Source organism: Semicossyphus pulcher, unplaced genomic scaffold (genome assembly GCF_022749685.1).
Source record: "Semicossyphus pulcher isolate SPU_LCO1_2020_fin unplaced genomic scaffold, fSemPul1.0.p SCAF_1, whole genome shotgun sequence".
NCBI classification, from domain to species: Eukaryota; Metazoa; Chordata; class Actinopteri; order Labriformes; family Labridae; genus Semicossyphus; species Semicossyphus pulcher.
In genome coordinates, this window is record NW_027211603.1 from 29,999,674 (window position 1) to 30,015,745 (window position 16,072).

Consider the following 16,072-nt stretch of genomic DNA (forward strand, 5'->3'; position numbering starts at 1 on the left):
GTGGGGCAGAATAATAGGGTCCTGTGGAGCGGCTATTTTAAGCTGTGCATTTAAGATGAAGACAAGTTGCTACCTGAAACAAATTACTCTGACTTTGGGGAGCAACACAGATTGCCTCGCCTGTGTATGTGTGTGCGCATGGTTGTGTATGTGTGAGTATTTCTGGGGCTGTGTGTGTGAGAGATGAGCCATCCGCTGTAAGAGTCCTGATCTCAGTCTGTGTCCTGATAAAATATACATTGTCTTTTCTCATGCTGTAACTTAACTCATGGTAGCAGCGCTGAGGTCTGCTTTTAAGACATAAATCATGGGAGGGAAACTGGAGCGTGTCCTGTCAGAGTGTTGGCACTAAAACAGCGTATAAAGAGCACATACAAACTAGAGATGATCTGATACAATTTTACTTCCTGGTTCAGATACCTAGACTTGAGGGATGGCTGATGCCGAGTAAGCCTCCGAAAACAGAGCGATGAAAAACTATGCATATTATTACCATTATTAAACAGCTGTAGGCTATATTATTAAATGTGAGATGACTGCTATCATTGCTGTATGACCAGGCTAATATACTCAAAGAATCCTAACCTAAAAACAGGATGAGCAACTAGAAAGAAGCTAAGCTAACCTTGGCAGCAGTTGAGCTCTTAGCCCCCGCTGACATCCTGTCTCCAACAAAGAGTATCAGAGGAAACCCAGATATTCAACATGAAACTTCTATATTTTGTATTTTTACTGGTATTAAAATATCTATTAACTTTAAATTAAAGAAATACATCCTTAAAATCAGTGGCTAAAATTTCGCTAGCACCGATGCTAGCATCATTGTTGTTTGCTGGTGACCCATGAAATCAGTTCCTCTTTGACACTGTAAGGGCCCGATCAGACAGAGCGCATTTTGCAGGCTGCAAAACGCGAGGCGCACCGCACTGCCTTTTTTTGTTGAAAAAGAGCAGCTTGCTGCGGCTTTTTTTCTACTGTTTGGTTGCGCTGCGCTTTTCTGCTTTGAGTTGACGTTTTTTCAACTCGAGGCGCTCAGAGCGTTTCCTCAAAAATGTGGGGCCTACAGAGCGGAAAAATGCGAGGAGCTCTGCAACGCAAAAGCAGCGCGCAAATAGCTTCCCTCTCATTAAAAACAATGACAAAAAAAGCCGCCCCCAGCTGCTAAAACACGTTCTGTCTGATCGGGCCCTAAAACAGTAGTTGCTAGTGACATAATATAAGGCCATAATGTAAACATACATTGCTGTGTAGGCTAGTTTGAGAAGAAGAAACAAGTTGAGTTTTGGGGGGCTTATAAATCATGGTATCAGGTTGGTACTTTGACAGGGGTACTCACAGATATCTGATATCAGAGGGACTTCTGAGTATAGTAACAGAATTGGAACAGCTCTACAAATGTGAAATAGGTTAATGACTTTTGTTCATGACAAGAATGTTGTGACTCCAGAACCCAAATGCTGTATTGGACATAGGTCGTCTTTCTGTGTGGAGTTTGCATGTTCTCCTCGTGCATGCGTGGTACTGTTGGTACTCCAGCTTCCTCCCACAGTCCAAAGACACGCTCTAAATTGGTGACTCTAAATTGCCGTAGGTGTGAATGTGAGCGTGAAGGGTTGTCTGTCTCTATATGTCAGCCTCTCGCCCAATGACAGCTGGGATGGGCTCCAGCCCCCTGTGACCCTGAACAGGATAAGTGGTATAGATAATGGATGGATGGAAATATAGAAAGAAGTACAGGAACCATCCTAAAACTGGTTATTACAAGCAAAACACAGCAGCATCTGTGGCTCGATCCTGTCAGGTGGGCAGGTGAAGATAGACTGAGATGAAACACTGGAACTGTTCTTCATCCTTTCTGGCAAAGATGTTTGGTGTCCTACCTCCTGATAAATGAGTTCTGTCTCTTCCCCTTTGCATGTATAGTTCTCTGCCACACATTCACTTTTAAGAGCCTTCACACCCACAGTTGACCCATGCAGGTGTGTTCACTGATGTTGACTCATTAGCCTTTTCTCAGGACTGTGTGGGCATGCACACACTGTGCAAGACGTACAGCTCCCTCAGTCTCTTGTTAGTGTTGTTCCACCTATTAAGGTCGGGTCAGAACCAGTGTAAAAGCAGTCACTTTACAATTTATAGCCTACTATAACTTTCTTAAGGTTCCACAGCTCCACCTGATTATAGAAGTGATTGAAACACCTGCAGTATGTGAGTGCACAGGGCCAGCTGAATGGAGTTTTACAGAGGCCATTTAAAAGAAGAGACAAGACTTATCTTAAGAAATGATCTGTTGGACCTGAGAGTGAAATCTGCACTGAAAGTAGTTTTTTATGTTTTGAATGAACTCTGACCTCACTGCTAACACCTTCTCATCAAGAGTAGTCAAACATGACTTGTTGCCCCTCTTTGGCATCTTATTCGGATACAGAAGGTAGTGTCTGTTTTCATCTGGTTTAAACATGGCTCACCTCTGGTTGGTTGGGTTTTGGTAAAAAAACAACAACTTCATGGCTGTGGATAGGAAAAACATGGGACGTCTACTTTTGAATCAACTCAAGATTGAAACCTCTACGTCAGGGGTCTCCAACAGGTCGCTCGCCTCACCCTATCACAGCCTAGATTTTAGTAGCTCACCAAGAGGTTCACAGACACAGATGTCCCGCCCCTCCAATACAAAATAATCGGATAGGCCTATCAGCTGTCGATAAAAAACGGTGATGCTCCTGACAAGTTTGCAAATGTCTGAACCTAACCAATCACAGCAACTTGGAGCAACCTCCATCAACAGGTCGGGTCAGTTATGCTGTACGCTAGTTGAGCTAAAGTGAGGAGTTTGGTGCTATTAGCCTGTTTAGCCTGATTTATGATGGACAGTGAAGGCGGCCACGCCAAGAAAAAGCAGAAAACATACTATTTCCACGGGGAATGGGAAAGCAGGTTTTTATTCATGAATGTGAAGGACAAGTGTGTGTGCCTCGTCTGTGGTACCAACGTTTCAGTCGACTAAAGAGTCAACACGGGGCGCCAGCAGCAACTACAGCGATGTAATGCAAGTGGCTCTTGGCCACTTTCATTTTTTCAAAGTAGTTCTCAGATGAAAAAAGGCTGGAGACCCCTCCTCTACGTCAAAAGAAGTACTTTATCGAAGTGTCTCATACTGCCCGAATTGTTTTACACTATAGTTACTTGAAAGCCCGGAGCGTCTCATGCAGATGCTGATGGGTTCCTCCGCTTCGGGCTGTGATAAAGTACACCTGTTCAACCTGACACATAAGTAGTTACCGTTTCACCCGTCCTTTTGGCTGCATGATTCACGATTCTTTCATTAGATAACATCGCTTTCCTTTTTCTTCTGTCAGCTTACAGTTAAAAACCATGTGCAGATTTTGGCCCTGTGGTGTTAATGTGGACCGGCAGTGACAGTGCGAGGGTATAGGAGGTAAAGCTGGAGTTCAAAATGAAGTGAGTTCAAAAACATTAGCTTGCAGCGCTGTGTCTGACAGCAGTTTGACTTTGCACAAGTTTAAGTTCATTTTTAGTGCACCACCCCAAGCCTCAGTCAGCACCAATAATGACATCTGACATAAGACTGACACAGACTCAGTGCTGATTTCTGGAGCAGCCAAATCATCATCAGTTTCTGATAGCTCTCTTTATCCCTCTCTCTGAGTCCACGTGTGTCATGATTGAGCCCGTGCTCGGGCTTCCAGGGTTGTCTTCAGGCTTATTAGGGGTTGAGAGTTCAACGTGAATAGAGGAGGGGGCATCATATTAATGATTTAAAAGCTGTAATCATGCTCGTATCTGTAGGGAGTTAGCATTCACCAGCTCTGCATGTGACAGAATGTGGAAGTGTCACTGCTCTTTAAATGCGGCTCTCCATTTCTTCATCAACGGGGAGGAACCACATCTCGCAGCTATTTTGAATACGCGTGCATCAACGGCGTTGCTTTTTACATAACGAGCACATTCTCGCCGCCAGCCATTGTCGCTTAGCTCTTGGAAAGCGCTGCCGTCGGTGCGGCAAGTGGCGGGGGAGCGGAGCTGGAGACGAGTCAGCCTCCACTACGGCTGCCTGGGAGCAGATCGGATCTGGCTGTTTGGAAGAGAAAAGTGTTCCCAAGTCTTCAGAGAGAAAAAGAGACACTCTGGTTCAAAGCCAGGGAAACTGGCACACTATGAGAGAGCAAGGCAGACAGATACAGAGCTGGAGCGTGAGGGAGACAGAGAGAGAGAGTGAGAGTGACAAGTAGGGGACTGATTAGTGAAGCAAACCACTTTGAGCAGCAAAGGGAATCCCCTGGGTGGAAGATAAGTGAACAGGAGGAGAGATACTCAAAGAAGGAGACGGGGGAGGAGGGGGAATAAAAGCGAGGAACGATTGGACAGAAGATGGAAGATATCCGAGTAGATTTTACAAAACCTCTCCTTTGTGAAACAGCAGGCAGAAGTCTCATTGTGGAGGACAAAAGAGTAAAGTGCACAGCAGGAGGGACAGTGAGAGAGCGGAGGCAGGGCGGATATAAAGAGAGAGATGAGGAAGGAGTGTTGACAAACAGAAAGAGCTTCTCCTCATTACAGGTAGATTTGATGGACTTAATCCACTCCCTAGTCCCTCTGCGTAAGAAACAATCCTACTTTGCATAATGGGCTGCATCTTTAGGCATTCATTAATTCACGTTGCAGAAGGAATGGGCGAGGAGGAGAAGGAATAATGGAATAAAAAGATCACATCTCTGCATAGGAAAAAGGAGTGTGCGAGAAGGGGACAACAAAGCAGCTTGTTTGAGATGAGTGTTCACGATGCACTACAGCTTCTGAGTCGCGGGCCGAGCCATCTACAATTCTAATCAGCTGCTTGACGAAGAGCTCGGTGCCACGCGGGAGGGATGGAAAAGGGCCCCGCCGTGCCTAATATTGAGTGTGACAAGTGTGAGCAGAGAGAGAGAAAACAAAGATGGAGATGGATGTGAGAGAGCTGAGCTGACATTTGAAGTAGTGGAGTGTCGAAACGTGGCTGACGAATACATTAAAAACATAAACCCGATCAATTATTCACCGTATTAATATTCTCTGGTTTGTAGTGTGACAGGAGGGACACACAGGCTGCACACAGAGTCATTCATGCGTCCTCTCAGGGTTGTTGAACAAAGATGTGTTTGAAGCTCAAAGTAAAGACAGGGAGGGCTGACATTTCTGATCATGTGGGAGGTCGCTGCACCTTAAATAAATGTCTGCTTCACTGTCGCCAGGAAAAAACCTTCTTCTCACCTCCATTTCACAGGATTAAATTTATAAAAAAGATTTGTATTGTGAGAATTTAAACAAGTTAAATTGAAAATCATCCAACAGAATATATTAACATAATGTCAGTGTTTCAGGGAATTAACAAGCAAACCAAAGACTTCAGGCAGAGGGAATCAGATTAGCATTGTGTAGGTCTTAAATGTATTTTGTGTGAAGCTTACACTTCTTGTTAAATCACTTCACACATAAGTATAAAGAAAAGAAAAACTAAACTAAACTAGAATAAGCGCCTCACAGTTTACATCCATCAGTGTTTCCCATAAACGTGTTACTGTAGCGTGAGCGGGGACAGGGAAAATGTTTGTGTGGTAAAAATATTTGAAAGAATCCAAAACAAAAAATAAAACAGATGTAATAAATTTCCTGAGATATCGACTTTTGCAAGAATGGGAAGGACGTGACCTTGACCTTTGACCAGCATGATCTAATTTGTTCAGTCCAAGTGGATGTTTGTGCCAAGTTTGAAGTACCGTTTTGGTCTGAATATAAATCAGGTTTTTTTTTTTACCTAGACATATCAGAAAAAGTGGGGTCCTCTCTGATTCGGGGTTTAGACTTTTAAAGGCCAACAGTAGACGGCACCACTTATCTGCAAAGCTAGTATAGGCTACCCCTCATGTCTGAGGCCAGCCATCACTTGCAACTACAGCGCCTGGGGGGTGGAAGATGGAGAGACACGGTTATCGTCCGGAACAAATGGCTTGAAAGTCGGCCAAGTTAACCTACAACTGAGGCGGAGTAATGATGTCAATTTTAAGATAATTGTCACAGAGTGTAATGTCTAAAAAATGCAGGCCCGAAGAGGTTAGGGGCCACTGTAGAGGCTAGCCACAGAGCTCCATGCCCTGTCCTCCTGTGCTCTCAGCACCTTGGTTAAACTACCTGGAATCCCCCCGGACTGCCAGGCCTGCCCTCCTCGGCCTGGAAAAACTCCACAACAAGCCGCCGTACCGCCGAGTCTTAGAAAGTCGCTCTCTTCAAAGCCACTCAATTATCCAAACAGTAATTTTACCTTGCAGAACACGGGACTTGCTGGTCTACCTCTGCCTCGAACAAACCATTTAACATACAACACAATAACAAACTTACTGTGGTAGACCATCAGCAACGCCCGTGTTCTGCGAGGTAAAATTACTGTTTTGTCAATGGAGTCCAGTGGCTATGAAGAGAGCTATATACCTGCTGTTTCTGGTTAAACAAAGGATCTCACTCTTTAACAAAAGGTCCACCTCTCATTATTTTAACCGCAAAACATGTAAACATACGGCCCAGGTTTGAAAATAACAAAGTTTAATGTTAATTGTAACTGGGAGCTGAGGGCTACAGATTATACAATAAGCTTCATGGCCTCAGTTGGAACACCTATTACTTTAACTCGCTACATTAACCTTTACATTGTTCTAACTGTACATTATCATTCCCTCTCTTCCTTCTCTGTTCTTTGCACAGGATGCATGTGTAAGGTAATTATTATGACAATCAGCAGGGTGGGAAAGTAACTAAGTAACTTTTACTTTGAGTACTTTTAAAGTGAGCTACTTTTTACTTTTACTTGAGTACAATTTCAGTCAAGTAACAGTACTTCTACTTGAGTTGAATATTTCATTACTCTTTACACCTCTGGTAAATGGCTAATACACTCAACAGGTGTAGAAGCCTTTAACCTGCTGGGGATTGAAAGCTCCAGGTAATAAACAGTAAATTACAGCAGAGTTATTTAAAATAAACGTCTGCCTGACTAAATTTCAGTTGGAACAATCATTAGGAATGAATATTGTTATCAGGCTTGACACAGCATTATGACCGGGATCTAATTCTGCCATTTCATTTTTGATGGTTTACCCTATTATGCAGTCGTAGCTAACAGATGGTAACAGAGAAAATTGTACCGTGGTCCTCAAAGTGGCCGCTTCCAAGAGATCAGGAGAGTGTGTGAGTGTGTTACTGAAAAACGGAACAAAGGTATGCCCGTAACCAGAGCTGTTTGATGACGGCTCTATAAATAGACCTCACTTCGTTTTATTGAAATGTTGAAAGGTTAGATAGTTAGATATTGAAGTGGTTTTAGTAAAAAGGTAAAATAAAATAATTTTCTTTGTAAAAACAAATTTGGTCTTCAAAAAGTCTTTTGAGAAACGTGTCTTAAAACGGGGGGTCGTCTTAAAATCAGGGTTGTCTTATATTTAGATATTATATTAATTCCCACAAAGAGTACTTGAGATATCAAGAAATGTAAGAGAACATAACAGACAGATGGACTGTCAGTACATCGGGCGCACAGCAGGCGGACAACCTGACAAAAAAAAGCCAGGGCCACCGTGCAGAGGAGGAAATTTGGCAGTTTCAAACATTTTGAAGACATAATCATTTCACATTTGCCACACACACCAGTTATCAAACATTTTGCTGTATTGACTGTTGCTTGAAAAAGAATAAACAACCATCATCTGAGACTTAAATGTTTCTGTAAGATGAGACAGAGATTTCTGTTCCTGCACAGCCTCTCTGATTTGATAAGAGAACAAGAGGAGGGACATCCCTCGTCTGAGACCCTTCAAAACAAGTCTCACACACCTCAGAGACATGTTTTACATCTGGCCTATTATGTGTGAGTAACTTACCATGAATAAATCCACAGTTTGATGTTTTTCTCTGAAAGTTTTCAGCTTGTTAACACCAGGATCCTGAGGCTATTTTTTGGCTCGTGTCTCACTTCCTTTTTTTCAAGATTTAATACATGAACATGAAACGTCTCAGCCACGCATGTCACACTCTGTTATATTCAGGGACATGTTCGGCTGCTCAGAAATTACTTCATTAGGCATGTGAGTGCAATATATATATGTCTATATATATATATATATATATATACTGTATGTTCTAAGATTTGCATCCACAAATGTTGAATGGGTTTAAATCTTTGTTTGTTCAGCACACTTGCCTCCTCCTCTCACACACACCTCTATCTCCCTCCAACATTCTGTGAGACCTCTGGCTGTTCCTGTTGTGAGTGCTGTGAAGTGACCAGGTAATATAACACTCATATTTCCTCACCGTCTCTCCAGGCTGCCTGGGGATGCCGACGTAGAGGTGGTCCAGGAAGTTGGCGCTGCGTCCAAGTCCCAGCACGGTGTAGGGCAGCTGCAGGGAGAAGTGAGCTGACTGGCTCAACTGTCCGGCTGCAGGAGGAAGAGAAAAGACAGTTTAGAGTCATAAAAAGGAAGTGTTCATCAGGAGAAATAATCAGACGGTATGATCACCATTTGATTAAGTGCCATTAACATTTGCACTGACAACTATGGTCAGCAGAGGATGTATCCTGCTGACTTTGGTTATTGCCTCATTTTTCTTTTACTGTGCTCATGAGGATTACTCCCAAACGCTCTCAATGGATAGCAATTAATTTTTGTGGAGATTCCTGGTGCCCACAGGATGAATCTCCATGAGCTTGGGGATCTTCTGGCTTTTCCTTTTCACTCCATCAGCAGGGCAAAGTTTTTAACTATTCAATGACGTATGTAATATGTATGTAATGTAATGTAATAACCTGAATGATCCTTTAGATTTTCATTGAACCAAATACCAGCGAACATAAAAAAATAAGATGGTGAACACAGCTGTGGATCAGTGGTAGAGTCGGTCATCTTTCAAACGGAAGGTTGGTGGTTCGATCCCCAGCTCCTCAGGCTACATGTCAAAGTGTTCTTGGGTAAGACACTGAACCCCAAATTGCTCCCGGTGGCATAGCCAACAGTGTGTGACTGTGATTACTGATTGACAGTTGGGCACTTTACGTAGCAGCCTCTGCCATCAGTGTGTGAATGGGTGAATGTGACATGTTGTGTAAAAGCAGCTTTGAGTGGTCATAAGACGAGAACAGAGCTATAAAAGCACAGTCCATTAAGCATTACATTTGGGTTGGTTTAGGGTTAGCATGTGGTAGCAGGTTTCAAAAAGAGCTCCCGGCACAAGTTACAACTTAAATATGTTCAAGCTTTAAAACCTTTTAAAGTAGTTACTCTACTCTGAAGTATTTACTTGCACTTCTATCTCTGTATTTATTGTATCCAGCCAGTTTCACCCATATGTAGACTGGGTAGCATTTAGTAAGTTGAAGCAAATAATAGAAGGTTAGTCATAGGAGTAAATCTTACTGTTAAAACATTTTCAAATCTAGATCATGTATTGGAAAAAAATATTTATTCTATTGTTATCTGTTTATGAGTGTTTGGGCCCCAACACTCTGTTATAGTTATAGTTATAGTTATATTGTTAGTTTGTCGATTCTACGCAGGCAGCAACCTTAGTGCGTGCAGGTGAGAGCCTCCTTAATGCAGACCTTCTTTCCTGAAGTGAATGCATTGCACTTCTGTAATTTCTATCTTTTTTATGTGAATAAACTGAACTGAACAGGAGTTAGCATTTAGCCTGAATCATACGTGTGTTTAAGTTCGGCCTCACAGAGCTGCTAGCTTGGCTCCAGACTCTTCTTTAAAGGCGTATATTTGGCATTTCATTTGTTTTTGGATTGCACTTTGGCACACAAAGGATCCTTCTAACAGGCCACAAGAGTGGTGCCAGTAATTGTCTCAGTTTTCAGAGTTATTATTTTTGCTCTTTTTGTTATGTTTCTCTTAAAATCTCTGCAAAAAGTGCCCTGTCACAACATCCAGTGAATATCCAGTGACGGTTAAAAAGGACAGTCAATTAATATAATTTGAAGAAGAGGGTCTGACACATAATCGGTACTTCACTATCCACAATGAATACCTCTCACAGGTAGGACAATGTTCTTGTTAGCCCCAGCCATCCTTGTACCTGACCTGAGTCACTCCCTTATTTAGCGCCTGGCATATTTCCTTTTTTAAAATTAATATGTCATAAACATTAAAAAATATATCAAACTTTTATCATGCACATAGTTGAACTTCTGTCTCAAAAATAAGCTGGGTTTTGCACATTTTCCTCCATGACTTTCTGCTCAATGCGACTGATTAAACTGTAAGCTGTGGATGTAACCCCCCATTTACATGTTACTGTAGCTGATACAGGCCTGCCTTCCCAAAGGGGTCATTAAAGTTTTATGTAAAGTAATCAGCGCTGACCTGACCTCTCCAGACCCTGAGTGTCAGAGCGAAGACTCAAATGTACAAGTAAACAAACAGGAGCGCTGCAGCCAGGGGGACTGCAGAGAGAGACCTTGTGTTCTGACATGAACAAGCATCATAAAAGATACAAATCAGAGTGAGACACCTGAGGCCAGTCCAACACCTCTCCCCCGTCTCCTCGCACAACCTCCCCCCTCCTCCTGAAATCTCTCCCTCCTGACTTACTATTCTCATCCATCCCTTAGTGTGTCTCGTTTCCTCCTCTCTGCTCATCCCTCTCTCCTCCTCTCCCGCGATACATCACTCCGATTTGGCCTTACTCATTTCAGCTTCTCCTTCTTCTCCTCCTCCCTCCTGCTCTCTCTCTCCCCTTCAGCTGCTGTATCTCGCCCACGCCACCCAACTCTGCCAAGTGCAGCCGACATAAATCAACCTCTACGTGGTAAACAAAGAGAGGGAAGGAGCGAGAGAGGGATGGAGGCAGAGATAGAAGGCCTGGAGGCAGCCAGTGATCAGAACTAATGTGGATGGACTGCGTATTGCAGGCTGAGAGGAGCACAACAGCTTTGCTTGGCGCTTTATTTTAATCCGTGCCTAACCTCGGTTCAGTGTAAAAAAAAAGATTTTCAAGGTTATTTCAGGTCACCTCGGCTGAACCTGGCTCAGGACCACCACGTCCGTCTGCAGCTCAATACTTCATGCTGCACATATAAAGCTCACATATCACCTCGACATCATCACATGTAGGGGTTACAATAATTCAGCCAGCAGGTTAAAGTGAGTCATCATCTAAGGTGAAGCCAGTTAATGTATAGAGCAATAAAAGCTGTCTATGACACTGCAATGTATATTCTTCAGTTAAGTCAATCCGAACGCTGAATAGACCCGTCAACTTTTGCCCTCTTCTAACACAGAAACCTTTTCACCAGTCGTCTCTCTTTTTCCTCTCGCTTGCTATCCCTCTATGTTCTCTACTTTCAGAGCGTTTTAGTGCTGGCCTGTGGTGCTGTAAAGAGGCAGTCTAATTGCCTTAATCGCCCTCCGAATATAGCGAAAGAGACGGGGGAGAGAGACAGAAATATTGGCTGTTTCCAGGAAGAGTTGGGCACAGTTTCACGGACATCGACTGGATCAGGGTAGTACAAAGCGCCGGCTTCTAACAGCCATTGAAGACAGATTCTGGTGTGTTTGACATTTAGACAGAAAGGTGGCTGTGTGTGTGTGTGTGTGTGTGTGTGTGTGTGTGTGTGATGAGTAAAGTGCAAAGCTGTGTGCAGCTCTGAGGGATTTTATACATAAATGATAATAGGGTACGTTTGCTGAAACATGAAAAAAGATAAAAGAGGGAAAGAGGTATAATCCAATTTTTAACCATGCCAACAACGTGAGTCAAGCAATGGCTCTATTAGTGAGCTGGTTGGTCGATCTATCGCTTTTTTCTGGACTCCCATGTATCAATGAATATTTAAAAGGTTGCCAGACTTCTTCTACTACAGCTACTATAGCAGCTTTTACTGTATGACTATAGTAGAGGCTTCAAGTAATCCTCCAAACTTGTCCATGCATTTTAATGTAAATAAATGACTGTTAAGTCACTATCTATCGCTGAATGAGGTAACACAATGGTGATTGAGCCTATGGCCCACTGATGAAAGCCTTTGCATCTGCAGTATTACAGACTGGGTGTCTGTGGCGACTTTTGCAGAAAAATCACAAGCAGCGTCCAGTTAGTGACGCGTTTTCCATCAGCCAGCAGTGGTTGGTCTGCCAGAGAAGGTAGGCGGAGCTAAGCGGCTGCTTTTCCGGTCTCTATAAGTGTTGCGAGTAAACAGTAATCTACTATGGCTGAACAAACAAAGAAAAGATGGATGACTACAGATACAACTTCAAAAATAAGTGACAATCCAAAGAAAAAGAAACAAACTCGACGCTCAGATGAAGGCAAACAGTCTAAAAAGGAAAGCGACCGTCAGCCAGGAAAATCAAGAGTTACAACCGGAGCCAACCGTGGACGTCACACATGCAACACTGTCTGGATATCTGGGAAGTGTGCTCCCTCTATTACCGTCTATCATCATAGGTGCTGCCAAAGAGAACGAAACTGATATATTTGAGATAACAACTTTATTCACTGATTGTGGTGAAAGTTGACCATATTTTATGGATCAAATATGCTCTGGTTGGTTCTGATGTCCTCTGGCTGCTCTGTGTGAACTCTCAGTGACTTACAGAGTTCCCTGATGAACACACAGTTTAATTGTAACAGTGAATGTTCGCTGGTCGGTTCAGTCAGTGCCCAGATTGGATGCTCAGAGGAAGTGTTACTGTTAACACCGCTAGTACATGAGCATTGGACCAACTGGAGGAACAGGTTTTCAAGCCCGTGTCAGGGGGGATCCAGCAGGGACTGACAGCAGAGTGAGTACCAGAGCCAGGCCTAACAACAGAACCAGGCTCATCAGCCTCCCAATGAACATGACCGGACTGTGACAACAGGTAATACAGGTCAGATTCCATTCGCCAGACACAATGAGAAATCCTCCTCAGTACCTTTAAAATCCCTCCCTCTAAATTATGGTCGAGTAATGACATGCTAAAATGGCAGTCTGTTTACTGTTGTGATTGAAGACTAAGATTAGTTATTGTATAAACGCTGTATAAACACACTCTGAAGTGGGACTTTAGGTGTTGTTCCAAGGTGACCTGCAGCCCGATAAAGAAAAAAACATGTTCAAGAAGTGTGTGTATTGTAATAAAGTGTATGAAAACACACACACACACCCCACTGCTTTGAATCCGCAGTAGCTGACAAAAGTCATATCCTGGACAGCGACATGCACAGACTAACAGAATATTTTCATTAGTGGGGAGCAGAAACAAGCGGGAGGCTGTCATCTCTGCACAGAACTGGAGCTAGGAGGAAACTGTGGAGGTCAAAACTTTTTACTGTTCTCCATCAAAGCACAACTTTTTAAACTAAGACCTGTATCAGAAGCAGGCATCTGCCTTAAAGGACTCACCATGGAACAACATACCCTACTCATCAGCAATCTAAAAACACACGATGAAATGGGGGAAATACGAGTATATGAACCGACCTTAGACCCTCGGTACATCCAAAGACAACCAGGAAGGAAAACAATGTTAGAAACTTAGGGGGGAATTCACTGCGCAGCAGAGTTAACAGCGTGTTCCCGTGTGGAATATATATATATGCTTAAATGAGTCATTATGCAGACATTCGGGGTAAATTTGGCCCCTATCTATGCAAATGAGCCTCATGGCAAAAAGCACCTAATTCACAAACAGCAGCGCTAACAGCACCGCGCAGTTAGAGTGAAAGTATTACTGTCTGCAGAGAGCTGGTGGTAAGTGCAGCGCAGTATTATAAGGGCTGTCACACTCTGAGTTTACAGTGATCATGACGACAACTCCACCTTTTGTGTGATGAAAATGTATTTGTCTGTAAAAACAATCTATTAATAACATATTGTCATTGTTATTATAATCAGGAGACCAATCAGTCCGGGGCTGTGTGAGGCTCCACCCTGGCACACGGGCACACTCTGTCCACATGTGTGGAGACTGTCTGGAGCCGTTTCACAGGATTGGGATTATTATATAGACGAGCTGCTGTTGCACGCTCGTTTAAAAAGATGAAGCTGCGTTACAGACAGTTAAACTAGTAAACACCTGTCGAGTCTGGACTTTACAATAATCTGTTAAAAGAGCTGTCCCCTCCTCTCCCTGCTCATCATCAATCTGTGCATGGAGTTGAAATCTGTCAGTGTGCGCTCAACTACTGCCTGAGAGTGCAGCAGAGAGTGGAGCTGCAGACACAAAACAAGAGCAAACTGCACGGATCTGCGAACCTTTATGGGTGTGTTTGCGCTTGAATATCATCAGTGCAATTTGCTTTGTGAATCAGAGCTTGAGACGGAGCAGATAGTGCAAATGATGCTAAATTTATGGTGCTATCAGTGGCTGCAATTAATTCCTTGTGATTTCCCCCCTAAGAGTCTCTGGGATCTGCACGAGAACAGCTGGACATGCAACTGGGGCAAAAACAATCAAATGCACAGGGACTCTGAAACAAAAAGACATGTAAAACAAGAGGGAGCATGATGAAGATAGAAACTAGACTTAAAACTGGCTGCTGTCCAGAGAAATTAGGGCAGCAGAAATCCAGAATTACATTTTGGTGTGAAGCTCGTCATTTAAACTAAAATGAAACAACCAGAATTGAAGAATTCTTGGCGTCCTTCTTTCTGTTCACTCACAGAGAAGTGGGAATAAATTCACCAAATGTGGGGTAACTTTTAGGTTAAAACTTTTACAATACAACTGGTTCATGCGAACAAATGAAACTCCTGCTAAGTTACACAAGTTTAAAAGTACGTAAGTGCAATAACCTTAGGATGACTTTGTTACATTGTTTGTGGGATGAAAAAAAAAAAACATTTGGAAGGAGGTAAGCCATTTCAAATGATTATATTAATTATTTATTATGATATTTCAAATAGTAAATTTACCTCTCCAACCCAAAGTGTTTATTCTGGGGTTGTACACAACCAGTCCTCATATAAAAAACTATGTAAAAGCACTCATGGATACGTGCTCATTGCAAGCAAAACACTTGATAGCTCTTGCTTAGAAAAGTGTGAACAGGCCTACTATTGGTCAATGGCTTAAGGAAAATGTCGACTTGCCTTACAATGGAAAAGATAACATTTATGGTTAAGGGTAAACAAGACTCTTTCAAAGAGGTTTGGGGGCCATTTTTGGACTTTATTGAGCGAAGTAATGTAGGTGAAATACTGGCTAACGAGGGGAACTCTGGGTAATCTATGATTTGTGTACATGTGGGGTGATGGCAAAAAGGTAATTTTGTTTGTTTGTTTGTTTTATGCTGCACTGATTCTCTGTTGTTTTGTTTCCGATGCTTTTTGTGTTATGTTATTTAATTAATTTATGTATTTTTTTAAATGTGTTTTGTCTTTTTCTGTAGTTTTTAAAAACCAATAAACACATTGTTGCAACTCTGCCACAGAACCCGTCACCTACAAAACCCCACATCCCTATTGTGTAATGATTGAGTGGCCTTTCTGGTAAAGTCAGTTCTGGTTGGTGATATCCATCATTAAGACGGCAGACTGTCTAACAGGGCACTGACTGACCCACTGAGTGTGACTTTAAGGTGGTTCCAGCAGGGGAAGTCCTCTTAAATCAGCCTGCTGAACCCCGTCCTCCGGGCTGGTTTTGAGGGGATTGGACCTTTAAGCCAGTCTCGGTTTGAAGTTTTGACAGACTGCTGCTCTCTGTCAGACGGCAGAGGAGGTGGATGGCTTGCACTCGGCTACTCAGCAGGGTAGAGTGGGTCTGAGAGTGTGTGTGTGTGTCTGATGGAGGATCAAGCAGGGTTACGTTGCAGGCAGGGAGCCTGGCCTTCGTCTGCTGAGTGCTGTGTGTGATTGTGTGTGTGTGAGTGTGTGTGAGTGTGTATGTAGACCAGCGAGGAAATGTGTCCATGGCTGGAGCAAAGCCATATCCCAACATGGGGAGGCTGGCAAAGGCTATTATGCAGAGCGGTGTATTGGAGTGTCTGTGTGTGTGTGTATGGGTGTGTTAGTTTGTGTTTGTCCCATCTCCCTATGCAG

The 16,072-nt window shown here is 43.1% G+C and overlaps 1 protein-coding gene across 1 annotated transcript in view; it reads right to left on the minus strand.

The window, feature by feature from the left end:
- Positions 1-16,072, minus strand: part of itfg1 (integrin alpha FG-GAP repeat containing 1) — a 183,199-nt gene that overhangs the window by 13,427 nt on the left and 153,700 nt on the right. The window contains exon 15 of the mRNA XM_069657592.1: positions 8,362-8,486. Coding sequence (XP_069513693.1) covers positions 8,362-8,486 — 125 coding nt within the window. The remainder of the gene's footprint in view (positions 1-8,361; positions 8,487-16,072) is intronic.